General features: G+C 42.8%; 1 protein-coding gene across 1 annotated transcript in view; it reads left to right on the top strand.

The window, feature by feature from the left end:
* The window catches only part of LOC147718779 (sodium/hydrogen exchanger 2-like), a 537,314-nt gene that overhangs the window by 192,722 nt on the left and 318,094 nt on the right, over positions 1-26,498 (top strand). The window contains exon 4 of the mRNA XM_086918760.1: positions 2,589-2,785. Coding sequence (XP_086774886.1) covers positions 2,589-2,785 — 197 coding nt within the window. The remainder of the gene's footprint in view (positions 1-2,588; positions 2,786-26,498) is intronic.

The following is a 26,498-nucleotide window of genomic DNA, read 5'->3' on the forward strand; positions in this document are numbered from 1 at the left end:
AACCCCCTCATTTTGTTCCTTTGCAAATTAAATGTTTTAAGTGTTAACACTTTATTCCAATCAAGATGACTTCAGGTGTGCCATACTTTTGTCATAAGTAAGACTGTTAGCGCTCTAGTTGTTCTTTAGAACACTCTGGGACATTCTGTCACTGGGCTATAGTTGGGCTACATCTGGCTGATATTTGGGCTACATTTGTTTTTTTTGTCTCTGGTGGCCATCTTTGGGCTACATTGGGCTACATTTGGGCTCTAACATATATATAGCCCAATGTAGCCCAATATATATTTTTCAAAGTTAATTTTTGTAAAAACCACTGGAGCATATATCTTGAGACATAGCAAAGGCACATCGGGCTACCAGTCCCTACAATTTTGCCAAGTTTTGTGGAAATCCATTCAGCCGTTCGAGCTAAAAATGAGTCCAACCGCCCTATGGAAAACTCAATGTTAAAAACACGTTTTGGGACCCCCCCTTTTTTCTCGGCCCCCGCTTGACGAAACCCCCCCCCCAAACTTTCAGGGGACGCTCAGAAACAAAATGTGCCATTTTCCTGAAACTTTCAGCCAATTCCGTCCATCAACGCCAAAGTTATTCAACATAGAATTTTCAGAAATCCCTATTCAAAAAAATCCTAACTATATATACCTACTGGCGACCGCCAGTAGGTGATATATATATATATCTCGATTCAAACTCTCCTGATTTGCATGTTGCAAACAACAGAGAAACGAAAGCTTGTTTTCATCTTCTTGAAGCAGGCATTTTATTTAAAATTTTTCATGTGAACTGCAATGTGCTGTAATCCAGACGCGTTTCGGCGAACGGAGTCGCCTTGCTCACTGGAAATATATATATTTCATAGCCTCTAAGCTCTCCACATTTACCCGAGCCAGTGCAAAAACTACCTATTTGTGAGTCTGTGAGCTGTTCGTCTATTGCTGAGCTTGTGTGTTATTCCCTTAAGTGAGTGATTTAATTTTCATTTTACTATATGCCACCTTCCTAGTGCCCCAGACCCCCTTCCAGGATCACAATAAACATCAGGAACACGAGGATGACCCTGAAACGCACCAGCGAAAACTGAAAGAATATCAAAACTATGGGGAAGCCATCATTCAACCACTGAAAATTCACAACTGACATCCATTCACCACCAACCTTTATTTTCGAAAATACAACCATTGGCTTTGGCATTACCTTGATTGGGTCTTGTTATAGGCATTCCTAAATTTACCATGGCTGCTGTCTCTTACAAAGTGTGTCAAATGTATTTCTCTGCACCCCATTTCCCGTATTACATTTTGTGTGTTCTGAGTGTGACATTTTGATGCATTCTTTATTTTAAATGTACTTTTTCTATTCTGCTTTTGAAAGCTGAAAATAACAACCACCTTACCTATTTAAACCAATTACCACCACTAGAGCCAACATGGCTGGTAAAAGAATCCGGAAACGTTTATCCTTCATTCGCTACACTCCTGAATTAATCTCTTCTGGAAGGCTGCATACCAGGTGCCATAAGAACTATATTTTGACACTAATAAAATAGCAATCATTTGGGATGCCCAGACACCTATCCACTCCTTAAATCACTGTCTGACTGAGTACTGACCATGTAAAAAAAACTTGGTATTGCTTTGAAATGGCCTACCAGAAAAAAACCCATCTTAAGGTGATTATTAATCCTCATTTTGTTGGAATCAATTGCAGTCTTTGGCTCTGTTGACCCCTCCAAAAGATTGATCCAAAGTTCATCAGAACGTGTAGTTTCAGTGGTGCCTATATCCCACCAACTGACATAGATGATGGTTCTTTGCCATCACACACGACGTAAGGGAGGCATGGGTGCGCTCAGTGAAGGATGTCAGGATCGTTTATAGATGGAGGGACTTTCTTTGACAGTAACTGAATATAACCTTCCAAATTACAAACCCTTGATACTGATGCATGCAGCACCGTGCCTCTATTTGGTTATGCACTTTTCATGTTTGCTTTGCGCTGTTTTGTCCCATACAGAATATGATGTAATGGTGGTCTGCAGTGAAAGAACACACAATTGCTACAAAAATAGGATAATGTGAAAGCTGAATGCAAAAGTTGTTAAAATGTTTCTAATTAACGTTCTTTGTTTTCACTTGTAGAGTGAAAGAGTATCTTGAAGCTGATCATAAATGCATTGATGTTTCAGAAGTTGTTAAATTGTATATATCTTCGCATTTGCTTCTAAACGCTGTCACACCCATCTCCATTTTTCACAATAGTGACACATGAGCTTTTGTATTATTAGTTTTGCATTACACTAATTGATAATGTGTAATGACTGTTAAAGCCTAATCGCTTCTAAAGAGGAGTCCGAGCTTATTACATGGGCAAGAATCTGAAAGGATTAATAGGTCTTCATACTCCTTTACTCTCCTTACTACCACCTCCTCAGGACTATTTTATGTTTAGATAAAATCAATGAAATCTCGCTTTAACAAAATGTCGATAAAAGGTTATCTTTATAAACTGCGACTGACTGCTTACAAATTTGTAACATAGAAAAATAGGACACTGACTATGTTTTGTCTACTTTCATATTTTAGGAGTACTTGTATTGACTTTTATCATCAATAAATTACATGTCAACGCAGTGACCCGCAAGGACCAGTTCATAATAGCCTATGGCGGTTTGAGGGGTGCCATCTGCTTCTCCCTCGTCTTCTTGCTCCCTGATTTTTCAAGAAAGAAGCTTTTTATTGCAGCAACAACCGTTGTGATTCTCTTCACGGTATTCGTCCAGGTAAATGATCCTTTACCCTTTTATGCAGTTGATGCACACTTAGGTTTGCAATAAGTCAGCTTGTCTTTACAGAGCCTTTGAGGAACTGTTGAATGCCTGCTGCAGCAGCATCGAAGGGGAGGTGTGTGCAAGGGCGATGGATAGGTGATGGGATAGCATGATACAGCATGTTGGCTGCCTCTTTCCCTCTAGCACCTACACAGGCTGGAACCCTCCTAAAACCCCCTGTCTCTGCATCTTCTGGTCAATTGAAGGGACACCCATCCGGCAGTGGTGAAAGTCCAGCTCTGATGTTGCTAGGTGCCAGATTTCACCTCAAATGCCAATCTGGCTCCAAGTGTCATACATGCTGCCAATGCAGGTTCCATTAACTATGCAGTGTATTCTTTCAACTTCCTATGCCTATGTTGTGCACAACAATCCCTGTAGTGAAGTGCAATGTGCAATGGCTGTGCATGGAGAACCATTATTTTACCCTTCCAAAGGTGGACTCAGCAGTAAACAAACAAATACCATCAGATACAATGTGTGACCAGAAATCACCGAATGGCTGCCTGGTGGGCTGATGCAATATGTGAATGACACTGGCAACAAGGTGAGTAGCTGAGGAGATAACCATTGCCTAATTCTATCTAAGTTGTGCAGTGTGACCCAACAGGTGAATGACACTCCAACTAAACAATGACAAAAAGGGATCTGATCCAAAGCCCCCTCCAAGTTGTGGTTTTTTGTATTATTATGCCCTGTTTTCAGGCAATAGAGAAAGGCAGATAAAAATGCCTTTTACTTAAGATCGTAAACGACTGGAAAGTTTCCTTCCACTCACTGAAAGCAGTGTTTCCTGCATGAAAGCACACTACATGGTGTCCGGGCAAATACGTGATTAGAGACTTCTGGCACAGTGTCTTTGGCCAGCATTAGGAAAGGAAAAAACATTGTGAAACACTTAGTAGTAACCATCATTGGCACAAACACCAAATGAAAGACATATGAAAACAAGCATTTGCAATGAAATCGGTCTCACCTTTAGGACCGTATATGTATTTAGCTATGCAGCACATTAGCCTGGGTGCTGAAACAGCTACTGTTCTTTAACATAGAGGGAAAGTAAGCACCAAACTGCGTGACACACCAGGTATGGGAACACATGAAGAGAAATATTGCCTTTCAGCGGGAAATGGTATAGTCCAAAGCTCTGTTTTTAATGTAAAATCAGGGCCTTCGGTGGTCATATCACTGAAAATACAAAATTTGAAAAAAACATTACTGTCTACAGGTGCTCGTCAAAGACAATTTCTATGGACTAGAATCTAGAGAATGCTAAAGTGATTCTGGTATTTTACTGACCTCTGCTGATCGTTTTTTATCAAAAAAGTTAAATAGAGGCAGTTGCCAGAAAAATTTAAAAAAAGAAAGTCCCTCAGCAGAAACAATTCTGGTATGTTACACACCTCTACTGGTCCTTTTGTATTAAGACAGTTAAATAGAGGCAGTTGAACAGAAAAAAAGTCCCTAAGTGAAAGCAGACAAGTCCTAGGGCTGATCTCCAGAGCCCACAAAGTAGATACACATATAAGTATATACTAATATAAAAGTATAAACTAAAGTATATACAAGTAGTCTCGAATGCTCGACCTAAAAATCAGATAAGATAAATGCACAAAAAATGACATAAAACTGTAAAATATGAGAAATGCTCAATATAGGAGATATATATTAACATGATGTTTGCCCTATTTTTACAGCTAATATCGTGGCGAGGAACAAAATGCAAAGAAATAAAAGTACAACCTCCAATAAAGATACCTGGAGAACCTAGAGAATGAATTGATATCATGACAACTTCATTACACATGTACATGCGATTCAAATATCATATGCGAGAAATGCCAATAAAAAGACTAAAAGTTTTAATACAGAAAAAAAATCAGATAAAGAAATATAAATTCGATCCTGCCGAATCGTCTTAATAATATGGACTCATTTGTTGCAATGCTCATATTCCAACATTTTGCCGAGGACAATTCCAGTAAGTAACTGGTGAAAAATAAAATTGATTTTAACATCATAAGAAAAATAAGAAATGAATCAATTTGTATGACCTTTCACAACCCTTATCAATGAATGTAGGAAATATGAGGTAATAATAGTCATATTCTACAAACTCATTATTTAATTTTATCGGCAAAACCTCTTCATTGCACTATATTATAACAGTAGAGATACATACATCCGTTCAAAGAAGGAGTTACCACTGTATAGTATATATTAATGAAAACCCAGATAGTAATTCGGAGTGTCATTGACAAAGGTGAAGAACATGTATAAAAATGTATGGTTCAGGTTAGTTCGTGTCCTTGGAAGGATCGGGAGTCTAAACTACTCTGCTATCTGTATGAACAAAATTCCTGTCAAGTCGAAACCACGTGAATTATGAATCATTCCGGCCTCGCCCGTGCTTATCTATGGGCCTGGCAGTGTGCACGCAGGGCGTTGGTGCGTGAAAAATGATTGTGAAAAATGATTATTTTTCATGATAGGCAAAAAGGCGCCTGACACCGAATCAGCTCTGTGATGTTGGACAGCTAAAAAAAGGGCTCGGCTACATACTGTTTGTGCATTTCATTAAACGTAGTTGCACGGACAAGTAATTTCCAAGAGAATATTTTAAACTCCTGATCAAAATGTGTGGAAATGTACATTTGAGAACGCACAGTGGAAAATTGTTCAGGGTGGCAGGCACTAAGTTTAAGGGTAGGGGCATGGTTCCCAGTGGAATGGCAAGAGAATTACCTTTAGGACCGAAGTGCAGACTAAAATTCAAAGCCGTATATTTAGTGATATTCACAAACCCTATTTTTTTTTTCACATCCAATTTGAGAATCCAAACGTAGTGCCAGAAAATACTGGAAGATGTGTGCGTGTGTGTGTGTGTGTGTGTAGCTTGGCTTTGAAATTGATTATGAAGGCCCCCAACTTTTCTTCCTCCCTGCCCTGCTCTACCTGCATTTTGGAAAATATTGGGAAGTTTGTTTTTCATTTCCACAGGAAAAATAATTTAGATTGGTCTAAAAAAAAATACATGCCAAGTTATATCTTAAATGATTCTATATAAAGGTGGATAATCCACGTCGTTAGGAGCAGGTGTGTGTAGAATATTTCTATGTGTGGTTGTGGGTATTTCTGTGACCTCGCAGAAAGTTAAGAATCTTGCCAATGGTAAGAGGAAATCTACGATTTGGAGGTTTCCAACACGAGATACTGCTGCTTTCGAGTGCAGCCTAGCTCTCTCAATATTTCCCTGCATATGAGTTCAGTCATTACTTCACAATTCCAGCCCTGAGGCTAATCAGCTGTTCTTGCTGAAGTGGTGGTTAGTAGAAGCCTTTAGCGGATAGACTGTTTGCCTGATTCTACTGCTTATCAGAATTACCTAATATAGCTCCATCTCTTGCAAATAATGGTTCTTTCAACAGTTCTGCTTACTCAGAATACATACAATCTCAAAATGGTATTGTTTGTATTTCCCTGAAATTAAACTTGACTTAAAGCTTGCAATACAATTGTTGCACCACTTCTTCTTTCACATCACTCTCTACTTAATTTCAGTCCTCTTCATACCTCCTCTCTCTGAGCACAGCCTGCTCTAAATCACATGCATGTTTGCCATATTCCCTTTTATTGTATTTGTGCAAATTGCCGTCATCTCATTTCAAAGATCACAACCTCTCCTTTAAAAATCATATCGAAAGCACATGACCAGAATGTACATGGTGTGAATTTTTCCTTTTCTGAGTTGAATTCAATAAAAATAGTTGAAGCATAAAATTCATATCCCTGCAACATAAAAATCACTATTCTCATGAATGAATGAATGGATATTTGTATAGCGCTTAACTACCCGGAGGCCTCGTAGCGCTTGAGGGAAGAAGAACAGAGTGAAGCCAACCCGCAGAGCTAGACAGGCATTCCAAATAAGTGTGTTTTTAAATGTTTACGAAAGCCCAGATGATTGTTGTTCCCTCGCAAGGCCTTCGGGGAGGGAATTCCACAGCTTTGCAGCAGCAAATGAGAGAGAGCGGCCGCCCCATCTTACCTTCCTTATTTTTATAAGGGTTGCCAAGTGTGAAGAGCTAGAACGTAAAGTTCTATGCGGGAGGTAGAGAGTTATTAGTGGGTGCATGATCGGTGGACCGGTTTTCCATATGGTCTTATGTGCCAAACACATAGCTTGTGGCTCCCAATCTCCCTGGCTGAGATTGGGAGCCAATGTAGCTGTTTCAGTGCTGGTCTTGCCGATTGCCAGCGTGGGGTCTGAAGAAGCATACGTGCAGCACAGTTCTGGGTCACCTGCAGTTTATTTATTGTAGACTGGGGAGCTCCAAGGTACAGAACATTCCCGTAATCCAGGCGAGATAATATGAGACCTTGAACCATTATCCTTTTCGCCTGGAAGGGAATGAGGGGGATAATTTTACGGAGCATTCTCATCAGTCCGTAGCAGATTGCAGAGAGTGCGGTTGCCTGGTATGCGAAGTTGAGAGAGCTATAAAGTCACATGCCAAGGCTCTTTATCTGTGGCTTCGGTAGGGGGGTTGGGGGGGACCCAAACATGGAGGCCATACGGGAAGAGAGGCAGTGGGAGATGAGTTACCCAACAGCATAATCTCTGTTTTGTCTCCGTTAAGTTTAATGTAGGAGCGCTCCATCCATCCGGCCACTGCCTCTAGGCTGGGGTCCAGGGAGCTAGGAGATCCCTCAGCGCGATGTAAAGAAACCACTAACTGGGTATTATCTGCATAGCTGACAATCTTAATGTCATATGGATGAATGACCCCTGCCAGTGGCCTCATGTAGATATTAAGAGCGTCTGGCTCAGAGCAGAACCCTGTGGTACCCGATAGCTCAAAGGTAGTCTGGAGGACATCACATCCCCCTCGAAGACCTGAAAGCAGCGGTTGAGGAAGGATGACTCCGACACTCTTGAGACGGTGGGTCAAGATGGTGTGGTTGACCGTATTGAACGCAGCACTGAGGTCCAGGAGGATAATGGTCGCCACTCCTCCCTCATCCACCAGCTTCCTTGCCTCTTCTTTCACCATCAACAGAGCCGTTTCGGTTCTGTGTTGCGGGCGAAAGCCTGTTTGTGAGATGTCCTGCAATTTGTTGGATTCTAGATCATTAACCAGAATGTTGTTAATATGTTTTTCCAGCAATTTACTCAGCCAGGGGAGAAGAGAAATTGGACGGTAGTTGGATAGATTAGATTGATCCAAACTTGGCTTCTTCAAGAGGGCCCTGACCATCGCACATTTTCACGAAGGCGGAACCGAGCTGGATGTGATTGAACAGCTCAAGACCTCGAGAACAAATGGACGGATGGATTCAATGATCGCAATAAGGTGTTGTAGTGGAGGTTGGTCCAGTGGGGAGCCTGAGATCACCTTGGAGGCTATCCGATCTAATGTATCTACATCTAAAGGATGCAGTTGTTCCATCTATTAATTACTGTTCGACTTGACCCTTTCCTCAGGGTTATCCCCAAACTTTTTGCTTCTTCCTCATATTTTTTCCTGACCTGTTGTTGGCTATAGGACTCTGGGCACATCGCCACTGCTAATCAGTGCTAAAAGGCATTTGCTCTCTATTTAAATTGTTATTACAATTGGTTCTCCCTGATTGGCATAAATGATTTATGGGTAAGTTCCTAGTAAACTGCAATGAGTGTGCCAGGGCCTGTAAATCAAATGCTACTAGTCGGCCTGCAGCACTGATTGTGCCACCCACATGAGTAGCTCTGAAAAGGTATCTCAGACCTGCCATTGCAGTGTATGTGTACAATTTTAAACTCCCATGTCAACCTGGCAAGTGCACGCAATTGCCAGGCCCTAACCTTCCCTTTTCTTACATATAAGGTACCCCATGGTAGGCTCAATATACTCCCATGAGCAGGGCATAGTGTATGTGAAAGGTAGGATATATACTGGTGTGTGTGACATGTCCTCATAGTGAAATACTGCCAATTTCGTTTTTCACTATTGAAAGGCTATCTGCCCCATCAGATAGAATGGGATGTACTTTGTAACATCTTACAAGTATAACTTTCCATTGGGACAAGATAGAGAAAGAAAGTTAAGGCTCCCTGAATTCAGAATTTAATGACACATCTTTTAGTAGAGATAGTTTTAAATTGTGTGTTTGAAAATGCCACTTTTAGAAAGTAAAAAGAACAATTGATGGACAGAATGCAGAACGGTGTCATACATTCACCCCAGTACAGAGATCTGGGCCTAAATCCATAGTTTTATTGCTCCCCATGCCATTCCAGTTTGAACCCAGCCATATGCAAATCAGTCTTGACCCTGCTCCCTGTGAGAACAGTCGAGCCTGAACTACAAGGCAAGGTATTTCCTGGACTAGAAACAAGCCTCCTAGGACCAGTTTCGGAGTTTCACCCCTCATCAGCCAGGCTAGCTTGATTCCAGTAGCATGAAGAGTACAGGACCCACGTCTGGACATGCCCGTACCATTCTTGGTGACAAATGCAAAAAGAACAACTGATGGACAGAATGCAGAACAATGTCATACATTCAACCAGGTGCAGAGATCTGGGCCTAAATTCATCGTTTTTTTAATCCTCATGCCATTCCAGTTTGAATTCAGCCATATGCATATCAGTCTTGACTCTGCTCCCTATGGGAACAGTCCAACCCAAACTGTCTAGGGAGGTCCTGGCCCGGCAGTTCGGGATGGACTGTTCCCATGCGGAACGGGGACCCCAATTTCTAACAATTAGGCTAACCATTTGCATGAATTCACAACTCCCCACTCTAAAAAAGCACATCTAAGTTCTATTAATGTAATTTAACACATGGAAACTGGAGTAAATGCATGGAGTAGTTTCCTTAAGAGCACAAGACTAATCACAATAACCAAAAATAACCGGGGCAGCATATGGCTCGGTCCAACCTGGGGTGGCGTGGTGAGCAAAAGATACATGGATTCAACCTAGATCTTTGTGACTAGGGTGAATGTTTGCATTGCTCAGAATTCCATCCATCATTTTTCTCTTTTGCATTTGTCGCCTCAAGTGGGAAGGAAGGGTATGCCCAGTGATGGGTCTTGTGCTCACTGCACCACTGGAATCAAGCTAGCCTGGCTGATGAGGGCTAATGCCCCGAAACCAGTCCCAGGATGCTTGTTTCCAGTTCAGGGAGGACCTGGCTTGGCAGTTCGGTCTGGACTGTTCCCATGTTGAAAAGGGTTGACTGATTTGCATATGGCTGGGTCCATACTGGGGTGGTGCGATGAGCAAAAGAACGATGGATTAAACCCAGATCTTTCTGATTGAGGGTGAATGTTTACATTGATCAGCATTCCATGCACCATTTGTCTCTTTTACTTTTAGAAAGTAGGCATTTTCTTGATTAACAATCATGTGTGTCCCTGCCTGTTTGTGGATTGACTGTCTGTTTTTGGAATGGATGGGGCTCAGGATGTGAATTCACTGTAGATTGCCACTGGGGGGGTTGAGGTGTGCCTGGCCCTTCCTGGATGCATCAGAGCTGAGCTGAATGGGGCTTGACTGCACTTAGAGTAGTGGGAGTTTTCTTTGCACCTTAATAGGGCCTGTTTCGCTTGCACAATGTTATCTCCACCACCTGTGGTCATACTGCACCAGTGAGGACCGAACTGGTTTGGACTGGGTTTAGAGACCCTTGCACAAAAAAACAAAGATAAAATGGGATATAAGTAGTAGACCTAAAACCCCAGAACTTTAGATCACTTCCGGGCTCAAGAGGAACCTTTGCCAAGGAGAAGAACTGAAGAGCTGTGAGGAGGAGTACTGCCCCTTTGCTCTGTGCTCTGTGGGGTTGGCCTGCAGTTGCTGTTTATGCCAAGGAAAGGAAAAAGACTAGAATGTTGTGTGAATCTGCTTGAAGAAGAATATCCAGTGGCCTGAGTGTGTTTTCTTCCTGTTCTGAAGTCTCAGGGACACAAAGACTTCACCCCAGGTCCCCTGATCTCTTTTGCTGAGAGTTTGGACCTGCCAGGAGGGGCCTAATCCAGTTTTGGGCCTCTGGAGGTTGTTCCTGCTGTTGGGAGCTGGAAAAAACTTAAGAGAAGTAAGCAAACCTGTCTTCAACACTGTCAGCGATGCTTCTGTGCTGCTGTGACCTGTACCGAGGCCAGGGGCACCGCTTGTGAAGTGCACAACGCACCGCCCAGCCTGCACCGCAGCTCCAACGCCCTTCGACGCCTGCAGTTATCGCCATTTCTGACGCCACTACTCGCACCGTCTTCATCATCACCAGCACCTGCATCCTGTTAACATGGCACCTATAAGCACCAAGGGTGACTCAATAAACTTGCTGACTTTGCACCGTCAACAGAACCGATGCCTCACAGCCGCCGCAACTGACTTCCCCTGTCCTGGATTCGACACGTCGCCTCCTCACGGACACAATGCCTCACCTTCCCCGTGGCAGCCAGGAACCGGTCTCGATCTCATCATTGACGCCTCACCTCCATGATGCTGTGCATCGCCATAGATTTCGCTTCCAAGGCTAGGGGAAATCTATGTTACATTGGCTAAAACTCAAGCCATTTTGCGAATTTTGTGTTTCACTTCCTAAGCTGTATTTCAAAATTATTCTTTCGAGTCACATGTATAATATGCTATTCACAGCAAACGTTTAGCACTGAAGCAATATGAACAACCAGAACAGGAACGGCTTTTGTGTTTTTTTAAATATCTTTTTATTGGTGTTTTTTAATGCGCTAGTCATAAATAGTGTTACATCATTAGTTATCATCAACACGCATTCTATATGTCACTTTACTCATCACAGTATAAATGATAGCACATTTGGCTGTCTCTCAGTTGATGCACGCCTACATTCAATATCATATTTTCTTCTTGTGTCTTGTAAAATTCTATGTAAAAAGCTGTCAAATTCTGATGTTCAAGTATGCGCCTTGTTGTGTCCTATATGCTCCAGGGGTATGTTAAATGTGTACAATGAGAGAGTAACAATTAGCATTAATGTCAGGATATCATTTGTTCAATCGCATACACCTTAACTGGAATTCTACTTAACGTCAGAGGGGGTTGGAGAGAGGAGGGAGGGGTAATTTAAGGAGGAGCATAGAGAGACGAAAAGAAAGAAAAAACCCCAGGGGCAGTGGGATAAAAGGAGTGAGCTCCAACGGATTGCTGTATTCTTTTTAGTGCGGAGGGAATGGGGGCATTTGCAGTATCTAGCATGGCCTTGTGTATGGCAGTCTGTGTGATCCCTGTCCAAGGTAATATGCCTGGCGAAGATGTATATAGTGTACCTGGGGATATCTTATTGTCGCATGGTCTAGTGTCGCAATGGCGGATTAGTGTTTAAATTTGTTTCACAGTTCTTCTACCATATTGAGGTTTGGCCCATTCTCTTCATTTTCTTTGGTATCAGTGTCTGTTTGCAGCTCATCATTGCCTTTTTGCTCTGGGTGTTCACACATTGCTAATATTTCTGTCCATAATTCCGTTATCAGGCAGAGCCTAGCCCAACTTGCTTCTTGTCTAATCAGTGCACGCTCTTCTGCTTTAGCCCATTGTGTCACTTCTGTTGTCCATGCTTTGACTGTTGGCCCTGTCATTGACTTCCATTCCATAGCAATTCTCCTCTTAGCTAATCCTAACGTCAAGACTAAGAATCTAGTTCCAACTTTTTGGCAGTTCGGTCTCGGGTATAACCTCGGATTACACCCCTCCAAAGTCAAAGGTGGGGTTCGCCCCAGTGTAAGGTCTAGTGCCCCCAGTATTTTTTAATAGAATGACTGTAACTGCAGGCAGTCCCGTACCATGTGTACGGAACCCTCATCAATAGGCTCAGGGATACCCTCCGTATATACTCTGCAATCTATGTGGTTCACACAGGTCATGTGCACATAGTTATATTGGGTATATTTGGTATTTTTAGAGATTTGTTTTGGCGAGGCTAGAATTCTTTGCCATTCGGAGTCTGTTAGGTCCCGTTTGAAAGCCCTTTCCCATCTGACCTTTAGTGCCGTTAGTGGGCCTCTCATCATGTCTGCAAGTGATCTATAAAACCATGTCACTTAGTGTTTTGTGACCCCCATGGACACCAATGGCTGCAATGTATTATGCGTCACAGGTTCCATCCCCACTCCACCCGTAACTCTTGGAATGCTCGTACTAATGCTGTATATCTGAGAACTATTCCAGGAGGTAGCTGTTAAGAATCCATGAGATCTTCCATAGGTATTAGTGTACCCTGCTGGTAACAGTCACCTCCTGTGAGTAGTCCTGCTTCTGTCCAGGCTGTTAGTTGTCTGTGGGTAAAATATGCTGTAGGTTCTCCATGTGATAGTCTTGCTAAGCAGATACAGAGCTGCTTCCTTGGTTTTGAATACACACCTACGCCAGCACTGTAGGCCCATGGCCAATACGATTCCTGGATTGGGGATCACAATTGCTGTATTTAGTAATTTGGCCTATAGGAGGTCAATTGGCATTGTCTTTCCTGACTGCTGTAATTCATCTTGTTTACCTCCGTCTAGCCACTGCGTGAGCTACTTAAGCTGGGATGCTAAAAAATATAACTTGAAATTTGGGACTCCAAGACACCCCTTGTCCGTTGTGCATCTAAGTGTAGCCAGAGATACTCTGTGCCGGCCCCATTCAATATTAGATTGCGTAGCAGAATGTCTAATTGCTTGAACCATGAAGCTGCTATGTATAATGGCATGTTGGCAAAATAGTAAAGGAGCCTTGGTAACATCACCATCTTGGATATCGCTACCCGGGCCATGATGGGCAGATTCAGCACCCTCCAAAAAGTTATACACTGAGGGAATGTGAGGCTGCACCCAGATTACTGTCCTTCAAGTCTTCTATCGCATGGAATACCTATATTCTGAGGTATTTGAAGGATTCCAGGGACCAGTTCAAGTCAGGTGGCCGTCACACCGGTCTCTCCAGTCCTCTGCATAATGGGTATATGTGTGTTTTGGATGTTTTCACCTAAAGGCCGAAAGCAGATTCGTACTGTTTTAGCTGTGTCATGGCTTGGGGGATGTCCATCAGTCCATCTCTGAAATAAAGCAGCATGTCGTCGTCATTCAATGATTTGATGTGTTCCTAGCCCTCCACTTCCAGGCCCTATCCCTTTCCCACTTGCCGAAACTGGGTAGCTAGGGCCTCAATTGCTAGGGCAAAGAACAGCGGGAAAAGAGGGTATCCCTCTCTGGTGCCTCTTTATACTCCATATAGTGGTGACAGTGTGCTTCTGTTCTAACTCTCGCCTTTGGGCCCTTGTACAATAGTCTGACCCATTGAACCCATTCTTCTCCCAGACCCATAAGTTTCATTACAGCAAACAGAAAGAGCCCAACTCACTGTGTTGAAGGCTTTCTCCAAGTCCACTGACATGAGCATTGCTTTACAATCACTCTGTATTGCTGGGTGATATATGACGTGGTATAATCTCCTAAATTAATGTGAAGTACTGCACATGGGTATGAACCCATTCTGGTCCATTTGTATTAATCCCTGCACATATGGATTTTAAAGTGGACAGGGGGCGGTAATCAGTCACTCCTGCATCCTGCTTGAACAGCTTGTGTTTAATATGTGTTGAGTGATTTAATATGAGAGGTCATAAGCAGATTTAAACTGCTAACATGACTTTGCTTTTGAGACTAATGCAAAAGCACATTTCTGTCTTTGGCATATACTACAATACACAAAGACAGTTTGAGGCAAAAGCAACATCAATTGTGCAAAGGTATCCTTCATTAGCATTTACAGCCCAACCCTGGTCTATGTGCCTAGGTAATTGCCACCACAGTGCACTATCATGAGGTCAGGGGGTTGGAGATCCAAAAAGGTTTTAACCAAAGGCATCAATTGATGCCATCTTAATCCTTTCTGTGCAATCCATTTAATATCCACATTTTGAAAACCTAGGTCTTTATCAATACCTCTGCGTTCAGCATACTTTTTGCACCAGAAAACATAGCTGTGCCCAACAATCCATACTGTAAGCATTTTGATGGGATGTCAGGAAGGAATCAAAAGATGTCTGTAGCTGATGTAGTCCGTTGGTAAAATGATATATATTTAAAAAGGTGAAGAACAAGCTTTTTTTTTAGAAAACCAATAATTGATTGGCTGAACAACATCGTGCACTGAAAAATAGGATGCATGTTACTTTAGTGAAAAAGCATGTTTCTGATTGGTTAATAAAATGTTTTTGAAACTTACAATAGATAGGATAAGATAACATATTGCAGAAGTCAACCACACCTGCTATTTGCATTTGGAAGTAACTGTTCTGAACGGAAATATATGGTGAACTTGTGACCTGCCATTGCCGTTGAATGTTGAAGAAACTGTTGCTATGGAAACTGGCATTAAGGAAAATGGGGGAAGGGTTGAAACAACTGTTGTATTACAATATAAAATGTCGATTTAAATACAAGTGATAAGCTATTAAAGTCAGTTTTTCTAAATAAGTGGTATGTTTAGAAGAAGTATGTCGTTCAAAATTAGCAGTAGCATTATTTGAAATAGGTTTTTGAACTCTCGTAAGTGTTCTAGCTCCATGGAAATGCGGCAGCGTGGTGGAGTCGCTACTCCACAACATTACAGTACAAGTTTGGGCACTTTTAGAAGAGAGTTAGAGAGGGTAAGTATGAGTAACCAATAAAAATGTGTTTTACAATTTTAAATACTGAAGGAACAAATTTGATTTGTTACTTACATTTATTTCTGTGCAAAAAGAGAGGGAAAGTTTGCCATTACTGGTTTTACCTCGGGGAGAGTGCTGCATTACATATATTGTGTGAGAAAGAACATTTTTCATGAGTTTCTGATATTTCATATTCTACAATACTATTATATCAAATCAAAATAAATCAAACCATAAACATTTATTGAGCTCGGATATCACTCAGGAGTCTCATTGCGCTGGTGGATGTCTCTGAAAGGATAAGACTTCATATGCAACTAAAGGTCGAACAACCATGTCTTTAGGTCCCTATGAAAATGATTGTGATCACTAATAGTGCGTAGGTGTTAAGGTAATTGATTCCAGAAAGACAGAGCAAGGAAGGAGAAAGAACGCCCTCCACCAGTAGTGGTGTGTATTCTGGGAGACACAAGGAGCGCTTGATTGCTAGATATCAGGGTTCTGCCAGGTAAACATTTTTGCCCTGGGCCTTTTATGTACATGTTCTTATTCGTCAAGCAAAGTACCTTAAAACGTATACGTTTTCGAACAGGCAACCAGTGCAGAAGTTTCAAACTGGGAGCTGAAGGAGATCTTGAAGGAAGATCAAGGACTAATCTTGCTGCAGTATTCTGCCGAACCTGCAACTTAGATAGAAGTTTTTTATTGGTGCAGGCCAATAGGGCATTCCCATAGTCCATTAGGACTATGGGAATAAGACCCTGGACTAGGGGTTTTCTTGCCAGGGTCAGGACTGACCTGCATATGGCCATGGGAAGACATGGCTTGGCAGTTCGGTCTGGACTGTTCCCATGAGGCACAGGGTCAAGACTGATTTGCATATTGCCATGTCTGCACTGGGGTGGCGTGGTGAGCAAAATAACAATGGATTAAACCCAGATCTGTGACTGGGGGAATGTTTTGCCAATGTGCAACATTCCGTCTATCATCATCTTGTGTGTTTTGCAGATCCCTTAACCCCCTCCCCTCCCCCTCTCAAAATGCTTCCTCCCCCTATGTATGTAAAAGGAAGATAACAGAGTTCCATCTGCATCGCAAAATACCACTTAGGCCCTCAGTGGGCTGCAGGTTGAATCTGAAGAGCTCAGATAAAGTCTAATCGACTTCCATGCTACATAAAAAAGCCGCACACAGTTGCAACTTACATACCGGACCATTGTACATTGCTACACTTCTACAAATATTTGCACACATGTTATGCATTTGAAGATCCAACATCTATAAAACACAGGTATACATCTACTTTGTATGAGTCTTCCAATCACCCAAGCACTGTCCCTGTACTCATGCAATCATCCAGGCCCTACCAATACACTCATGCAATGAAGGAGACTCTACCTATACACACATTTAATCAATCAGATATTACCTGTGCAAATATGCAAACATGCAATCATCCAGGCAGTAGTCTTCTATTCAACCATTCACTAAGCCACTACCTATGCACTCATCTATTCTGTCAAGCAATACTGAAGCTGTTGTTGAATGATACAGGCATTCCAGCTGCACTAAACCATTCACTCAGGTACAACTTATGCAGTCATCCATTTCATGAAGCACTATTCATGCATTCATCCAATGATGAAAACATTAGCCTAGCACTCATAGTTTCACTCAGGTACTTCCTATTTCCTCATACAATCACTCAGGCAGTACCTTTGCACTCATGCTATCACAAAGGCATTATTCATGTGCTTATGGAATCAAAAAGGCACTCGTTTTGCACTCTATTATTCACTGAGTTACTACATATGCAGTTATCTATTTCCTCAGGCACTAATATGGCACTCATGCAATGACCCAGCCATTAATGTGACAGGCATAATTTTACTCAGGCACTACCTATGCACTGATCTAAGCATTCAGATGAGATCCTCACAGTTATGAAGTTACTCAGGCACAACTTATGCATTCATGCAATCACACAGGTACTACCCCTGCACTCATGCTATAACATTGGCAGTACCTTTGGACTGATGCAATCAGTCAGGTAAAACTCTTGCACTCAGCCATTCACTCAGGCAGTAGCTATGTAGTTATTCAGTTACTTATGAACTGCCCATGCAGTCATGCAATGAAAGAAGCAGTATCTATGCAGACATCCAATTAATGAGGCATTACCTACACAGTCATGCAATCACCTTGCCACTACTCTTGGACTAAAGCATTCACTCAGGTACTACTAATACACTCATCCATTCACTCAGGCAGTATGTATGCACTCATCCAATGATGCAGCCATTACTCTTGCATGCATCGTTCCATTCAGGCATCACTCATATACTCATCGAATCACGCAGGCACTACAGCTGCACTCATACAATCACAGAGGCAGTACTCCTGCACTAATGCAATCAAGGACGCACTACCTATGCACACATTGAATTAATAAGACAATGATGCAGGCAATCCAGTTGCATTAATCCAATCACTCAGGCACTACCCATACAGTCTTCTAAGCAGCCATACATTACTCTTGTAGTCACTAATTTACTGAGGCACTAGCCATGTATTTTCATACATTGTATGCATGTGAAGATCCTAGACCTATAAAACAGAGGTATACATGGATTTGTATGCTTCTTTTATGTCTGATGTCACTAACAAAAGGCACAGACACATGTATGCATGTTTTCAGGAATATGATGACATGCAAAGAGTTCATGCTTTATGTTTGGCTAGGCCCAACACTGTTACAGCCTGATTCATGAAGCAAAATTGCGCTCGCAATAGCTGCGAAAATGCTATCGCGGGCGCAATTTCCCTAATCAGTATTCACCACGAAAATAGCAAATTCGCTAACACAGAATTGCGAAATCGCTAAAAGAAATCGCAATATCCTCGCAATCGGGATTCATGAAAAATCGCAATTTGCGAAAAAACCTAAAATCGCAGTTTGCGAAGCGCAATTTAAGGACAACCCAAAGCAGGTGGTAACCATCAAACCCATAGTAAAAAAACAATTTGAAAAACCGTTGGCCAATCAGCAACTGGGGCTGGCCTGACCAAACACACTTAAGGAGAAGCAGCATCAGCATAAGGAGTGTCACAATGCCAGGAATGTACATGGTGGTCAGGCGGCGAAGGCTACAGCGAGCAGCACGGAGGAGACTCAGAATCCAGGCCAGGATATTCCGCCAGCGGGTCACCCTGCTGGGCCAAACCAGAGAGCAAATATACGCAAAGTATCGCCTGAATGGGGCAATGATCATCAAGCTAATTCAGGACCTTGACCCCTTGATGCAGCACCCAACAAGGCGGACTAATGCCGTGCCAACACATGTCCAGGTATTGTGTAGCCTGCACCTCCTGGCCTCCGGGAGCTTCCAGGGGATAGTTGCGGCTGCTGGGGGGATATCCCAGCCCACCATGTCCCGCTGCCTAGGGAGTTTCCTTGACGCAATGCTGACCCAGCTACACCACCACATCAAATTTCCAACAAGCCAACAGGATTTGGATGAGACCAAGCTTCAATTCTACAATGTCGCCCATTTCCCACACGTGATAGGATGCATTGACTGTACCCACACCCACATCTGCCCACCAGCTGCAACGGAGTACATGTACCGCAATCGCAAGTCCTACCACTCCCTCAACATCCAGATGGTCTGCAATGCTAAGACATACATCACGGACATAGTGGCACAGTACCCGGGGAGTACACATGACTCATTCATATTCCGGCACAGCGGCCTCCACACACGACTGGCCAGGGGAGACTTCGGTGAAGGACACCTACTTGGTAAGTACACCTTGCCCACAATGTCACACTGCGATGAAGTAGCTGCGCTGCACAGGCACTCACCCTCTGCTCCTCTCATTCAGATGACAGTGGCGATGCCCTGCGTGAATACCTCCTCACCCCATACCTCAACCCTGCTACACCACAGCAACGGCGGTACAACGTATCACACATACGCACAAGGAATTGCATTGAGAGGACTTTTGGGCTACTGAAAGCAGATTCCGCATACTTCACAAGACAGGTAGGGCCATGTACTACAGTCCTGATGTGTGCTGCCACATTGTGGCTGTGTGTGCAATACTACACAACATTGCTACCAAGCGCCGGATACCTGTAGACATCTCTGGCAGTGAGTCGGAAGGGGACGACCGGCCACCTGCACATGTGCGCCATGCACGCGGGGAGAACCAAGCTGAAGGCCACAGACGCCGCAACCACATCACAATGAACAGTTTCTAGTGCACCCACTCCCCTCACCCAACAAATCACAATTGCATGCAAATGGAAATAATGACAGGACGCCAATGTATGATGCAAAAATAAATATTATTGTTTGATTCACAATAATAGTGCAAGTTGCCATCCTTCCTATGCAATCAGTATTGCCCCATACTGCTGCGTCCAAAACACAGGGCAGGCTTATAGTGTCAGCATGTCCCTGTAGAAGTACATGTTACTTATGTGCACCTCCGGCGCGAAGCACCCAAGCGCCTCTCCGGCTCCTCCTCTGCCACCGGACGTGACCCTGCAGTGGGCCTGTTGCTACGTCTCAACACCGCCACCTATGAGGCAGACTGGCTGCTCACACTTGAGGTGCCCTCGCTGGCATCGTCCCCCCCGACATTGCCAAGTAGAGCGGGATGGAGTGCCATAACAGCAGTGGTGAGGTGCTCTAACACTCTGGCCACATCCTCGCAGCATTGGATTAGCTGCTGCGCCAGGGACCGTCGCGATAGCTGTGACGTCGCATTCCCGATCACGTAGTTTGATCTAGTGTAAGCGGACAGCCGCGTCAGTAGCTGCCGGTGGCGGCGGCGGGCGGTGTTGCGCTGGGATATCAGCGCAGCTGTGTTGGCCTCCATGGCTGCCGTCTTGTGGTCCATCCGCTCAGCCACATTTGCCACATTGCGGCCTATATTGTGTAGCTGCATCTGTATGGCCCCTTGCCGGCGTGCCTGCAGCTGGTGAATTCGTAGCATTCTACACTCTATGCTCATGCTCGGCAAGCGCACTTCCATCCCCCTCCTGGCGCTGGTTGCATTGTTCTGCAGGCGAGCCCTGCCACGCCTGCTCTGCTGGCTGGCCACAGTGGGTGGCCGCTGTGTCACCGCTGTCGCTGGACCAGATGTGGATGCTCCAGCTGCTGGTGGAGTTGAGCTAGGCATAGATGGTGCGCCAGACGGTGGAGGCACAGATGTTGTGGGCCTGGCTGCAGGGGTAGATGGTGCGCCAGACGGTGGAGGCACAGATGTTGTGGGCCTGGCTGCAGGGGTATGTGCTGCGCCAGACGGTGCAGGCTGTGTTGGTGTCGGCACCTCCTCAGCATCCAGTGGTTGCTCATCGATGAGCAGCCTGTCACTGTCACTGCTGTCTGCTCCACCTATGAGGGGAAGTGGACGTTCATTAGTTGCATGTATCTGTCACACGTGCAGTTGCTACATGCATGCTGGCTGACATTCCCTGACTGGCTGTGGCATTGCGTACTTTGGGACCTGCCTGGCTGCATTGGGGTACTTGTACATTGTGGGCAGACTACATGTCCCACAATGCTTTAGGGCATTACCTAATGTGCACGGAGGGCATGACTTTGGAATATTTTGGGAGGCTATAGGGTCATGGCCATTGATAGGGGACAGGGTCGCAGTCGCATGCCTCTTACCTTGGCTCTCTTGGGTGGGGCGGGATGAGTCCAATCTTGTGACCCCAATGCATGCCTCGGGCTCCAACGTGTCTTCGACGTGGTCCTCCATGGGGGTGTTGAGAGGGACTGTAGGTCATCCCCCTCCAGTGGCCAGGGTCTCGCCCAGCCTCTCGGCTACCTTCTCTTTGGCACGACCTCGGAGGTCGTACCACCTATTCTTTAGTTCTTCCAAGGACCTGGGTGCCACGCCCACGGAGTTCACTGTGGCCGCTATCCCGACCCAGATTTGCCTTTTCTCCCTTCACAGGCACCCGCCTTGATTCTCTGCCAAACAGTTTAGAGTGGTTCTCCACCACACCTTCGATGAGGTGCTCCAACTCCTGTTCGGAGAACTTCAGTTTTCTCTTGCGCCCGGTGTTGCTGGGCCCAGGTACAGCCTCCTCTGCCATAGCTGCACTGAGATAGGGTGTTGAAAAACAAGATGGCAGGTGCCCTGGTAGGAGCTGAGTTGCTTGCTACCTCGAGGTCTGCCTCACTGTTGAGAATGGGGGTGGGAACTGGCTGCTTCCTGGTTGTGATGTCATCACTGTGCTCGAAATGCGACTTCCCGTTTTCCCGATCTCGCGATTTTGCGATCTCGCATTTTGCGATCTCGCAATTAGCGATATCGCTATTTGCGATATCGCTATTTGCGATATCAAAATTCCTACACGGATGTTGCCGAAAATAGCGATTATTCTGCGATTCCCGTAACTCGCAATCGCTTTTTGCAGCCGCGTGTGAATCGCATTTTTTTCTCGGAAAATTTCATGAATACCGATCTGCGATTTCTAAATTGCGATTCGCTGTTAATCGCAATTTGAAAATCGCAGATTTCGGTTTTCATGAATCAGGCTGTTAGTAGTTGCAGAATAGTAAAGGTGCTAGACAAAAGTGAGGTTTACACATGCAGGCAGAGGGATTAGTGATTAGTCTACTTCGTTGGATTGTAGGGACATCCTACATGAAAGGAAAATACAAATACATGTATACATGTGCTTTATAGATGGATCCTCTTTAGATGTATAACGTGTGAAAATAGATGTACAAGTAGAGACATAACTCAGTCGCAAGACCGTGCACTCTTTTCAACTAGAGAGACTAATTTTCATTTTAATAATGCTCCAAAAGTTCTACGGCGTACTTCAAATGTACCTTTCCACAGACTCGTACAAACTAGCCTAATCACTAATCCCTCTGCCAGCAGGTTTTAAACCTCAGTTTTGTCTTATAGCTTCACTATTCAGTGACTACTTAGAGTGTTTGGCATAGCCAAATAGAAAGCAGCAATCCTTCACATATTACTGTTGTAAGTCTCTCCATATTCCTGAACGCATGCATGCATGTGTCTGTGGCTTTTGCTAGTGGCATCACACATAAAAAAATACGCACAAATAGATGTATGATGGCACTAGCAAACAGCACATCCACATGCATGCATGCTTTGAGTAGCATGGTGAGATTTACAATAGTAACATTGCAAATATTGGTGTTTTGAATTTCTGGAGTTCTCTTGCTTGTTTGTGCACTTGTCTGGACTGTTTCTGCATGTCAGTTCCTTGTTTCTGCACTTGTGTTGTTTCTTTCTGCATCCTTCTTGTGTGTTTCTGGAGTTCTGCTGCTTGTTTTTGTACTTGTCTTCTTTGTTTCTGCACCCTTTTTGCTTCTTTTTGCAGGCCTCTTTCCCATGTATGCAGATCTTTTGTCTCATTCTACAGCTCTCTTCCATGTTTTTCCACATCTGTTCCATCTTTCTTTCTGCAGATCTCTTGATTGTTTATTCACTTGTCTTGCCACTTAACCAAGTCTGTTGCTTCTTTCAGCACTTGTCTTGCCTCTGTCTGCATCTATGTTGCTTCTTTTGTCTGTCATCTTACCTCTTCTTGCACCCATTTCGGATGTTTCTGCACCTGTTTTCTATCTTTCAGCACATTTGTTGCATTTATTGTGAGTCTGATTTTGCACCTGTCTTGGGTCTTTTTGCACCTCTCCTGCCTATTTCTGTACCCGTTTCCCTGTTTTTCAGTTGTGTTGCCTCTTTCTACATCTTTCTTGCGTCTTTGTGCACTTCTGTTGGATGTTTGTGCACCTCTGTTATTTCTTTGTTCACTGCTATTGTCTCTTTGTGCAGTTCTTTTGTATCTTTCTGAATTTCGCACATTTTTTAATAGCTGTTTTTCTTTGTGTATTTCTTTTAGGTGTTTCTAAACTTTTTTTTCTTTCTGTCCCTTTCTTTCTGTCTGAGTATGATTTGTCCTCTTTCTGCAGTTCTCTTGCTTGTTTCTACACTTTTGTTTTTTATTGGTAATAAAGAGAATAGCAATGTAATTGTAATTAATTGCTTACTAGTTGATATCATTATTCATATGTAATTAGTTTAAAATAGGTAACTCATGAAACAAAATATTGAAAATGTTCTTGTTTGTTTAGAAAGTGAATTTGCTTGGATTGCAAATTCAAGATTGCAAGAAAACATGAAAAGAGAAGCCAACAAAAAAAGATTTAGTTAAAGTAAACAGACTGTAACAAAAAGATGAAAATGTTACTAAGGATAAAGTTTGTTCTGGTAGGAGCACTAAACACTTTCTTAAAACACCTGCAGAGAAATTAAAGATAGACAATAGCAATAAAAGGAAAAAGAAGAGTTTTAGAACAAAGCAGATGGAGAACGACATTTCTAAAGGTGAAAAAACATTCCTTTTTCAGAAAACAGCACATGTTAGAAGAAGAGAAAAACAATCTAAACAGATACTTGTATTAATCTTTTGAAGTAGAGTAATCCAAAATGTATTAAAATATTGTAAAAGGTATGAAAGAGGATCAGAAGTGTAAAAGAAAAAGCAACAGATTGAAAGTGTAGTAGATATTGCTTTTGATTTGAAACGGAAATTATTAATTTTAATATTGAAGAAAATGAGAACATTGGATAAAAGAATTCAATTTATGAAAGACAAAAGCAAAAGAAAAGACTTCTTAATAGAAGTTACTTTTGTAAAAATGTAACTGGCGAATGGACGCGCACTTCTACTAATGAGCCTTTCTTTAATGAAGAAAGCTACTTTCAACAGAACGTCTTAGTGTATTCAGTTGATACTAGTGGTCGATGGTATGAGATGAAAGATGGTTGTCCCATTCCAAAAGAAGAAACAGTTGTTAGGAGTGTCGAAGAAGTAATAGCTGAAGAAGTGCAAGGGAAGCGTACACAAGCTCCTGTATATAAGTGGAATTGTAGCAGTATTTGCAGTGTTCAACAGGAACCTATCGACATATTGTGAAATGTTTTACAAGATTATGCAAAAAAAGTGTTAAACAGAAGATTAGGATGTTATAAGGACTAGATCCATGTAAAGTAAGACAATATACTAAGTTGCACAGATAGTCTCTGGCTTGTCTTTCAATAAAAGTGTGTAAAAGTACTTTTCATCAAATAAGAATGGAAGCAGTACACGACTCAGGAATGCGGAAGTTGGCAAGGAAAGTGTACTATGTAAAAACTCCTGCATTATGTTTAAGTGAAATGAACACAACTCTTTTACATGGTTCTTTATCAGATGTACAAAAAATGTGTGATGATATACAGTTTATTTTTTTTGGTTCACAATAGGAGTGTGTAGAACGTGAGAGCTTGATAAGTGTAGATGTTGAAGAACACGGGACAGAGATTAGTATTGATGAGTTTGTAGAATAAATTACAAAGTTTAAGACAGTGTCCTCTGAAAAACCAAACTATGTTTGTATTTGTTGTCGACTTACTCATAATAGAAGTCAAACTAGGTTTGTTTCTTTGCACTATTTTTACACAGCAATTTTTACCTTTCACGTCCTCTGGTAGGGTGGACCTTAGCGCGCCCACACCGCCAAGGTACACTACCAACGGTCCTGAAGAATGCCCAGTAATCCCACACATAAGGGCTGAAACATGTCGACCCCACTTTGAGTGGAAATAACCAATACATTAATTGGCACATTTCCCCACACATATTTTAACCTTGTCAGGCTGACCACTAAATAATAGTTTTTTTTCTTTCTGGTACAGTCCTTTGACAATTTTAATATCATGTTTTCTCACACCACTGTCACAGAAAATCCAGCTCCGCAGTAATCTGGCATTGTAGCACACCAGGGAGGCACTCGGCTTCTCCTGGTGGGCCCAATGATGAAGCATGTCACCACCCAGGGTGGTGAGTGAGGGCTTCTAAGAAAACTCCTAGTGATTTCTAATATGTATCCTAGAGGAAGTTTTTCATCTCTGATTTTGTGCTAACCTGCTTTTTTGACACTCTCTTGTTGTTTGACTGAGATTGCCCGGGGGACTGAGGGTGTCCCTTTCCCTCACTCTCATATTTTTACTGCTCATTCACACAGATTAGCCATTCACGCATGCATTCACTAAGACACATTCAATCACTCACTTATACAGTCAGTCACACACCCACTAAATCATCCATTCAGACACTCATGCTCCCACTCATTCTTCAATACACCTTGGCGTATATGTATGTATATATTTATCACATTCTTAAACTTTTTCGAAACACTCCGTCACTGGATGATTTCATTATTTCATTTGAGATGTCATCAGTGATGTCACTGACCTTATAATGAGTGATGTAATATGTGACGTCATCAGCAGTGCATTTCAGGGGCAAGAGTTACAGTTAGTTCAGATAACTATAACAGCCGAATTTCTCTGGTTTTGTACAAGTGAAATGTCAGCCTAACTATAACGTCCCTGAAACCTCTGTTTTTTTCAGTGAATTTCTAAGGTTTTTTAAATATTTATTCCTAACTATAACGTCTCTGAAACTGCAGTTGCCGCATTAAACCGCTGAAGTCAAACCAAAAAAGTGCTGTGTCCTATTTGTTGAGGAGAAAGGGGATGTTGATTCATATATATAATGGCGACTGGTGGGCTGTTTATTCCTCACGAATAAATGCACTAACAACGGAGCATGGAGTCTGTGGCTTTACTCGATCTTTTCAGTGTGGCGTGGCGTGGCGTAGCTGTGGTTTTTGCTGCGCTCGTACTGAACTTGGCAAAATATATATATATATATACACATATATATATATATATATATATATATATATATATATATATATATATATATATATATATATATATATATATATATATATATATATATATATATATATATATATATATATATATATATATATATATATCAAAACACAATGCAGGAACCCCTTCGGAGAGAGACCACACACGAAGTCAATTCAAACCTCCTTTATTCTCGCCAGCTTGCCAGCAGGTTTCCAGCATAAGTGTCCCCCAAACAGTTC

This window comes from Lissotriton vulgaris, chromosome 4_1, assembly GCF_964263255.1.
Source record: "Lissotriton vulgaris chromosome 4_1, aLisVul1.2, whole genome shotgun sequence".
NCBI lineage: Eukaryota > Metazoa > Chordata > Amphibia > Caudata > Salamandridae > Lissotriton > Lissotriton vulgaris.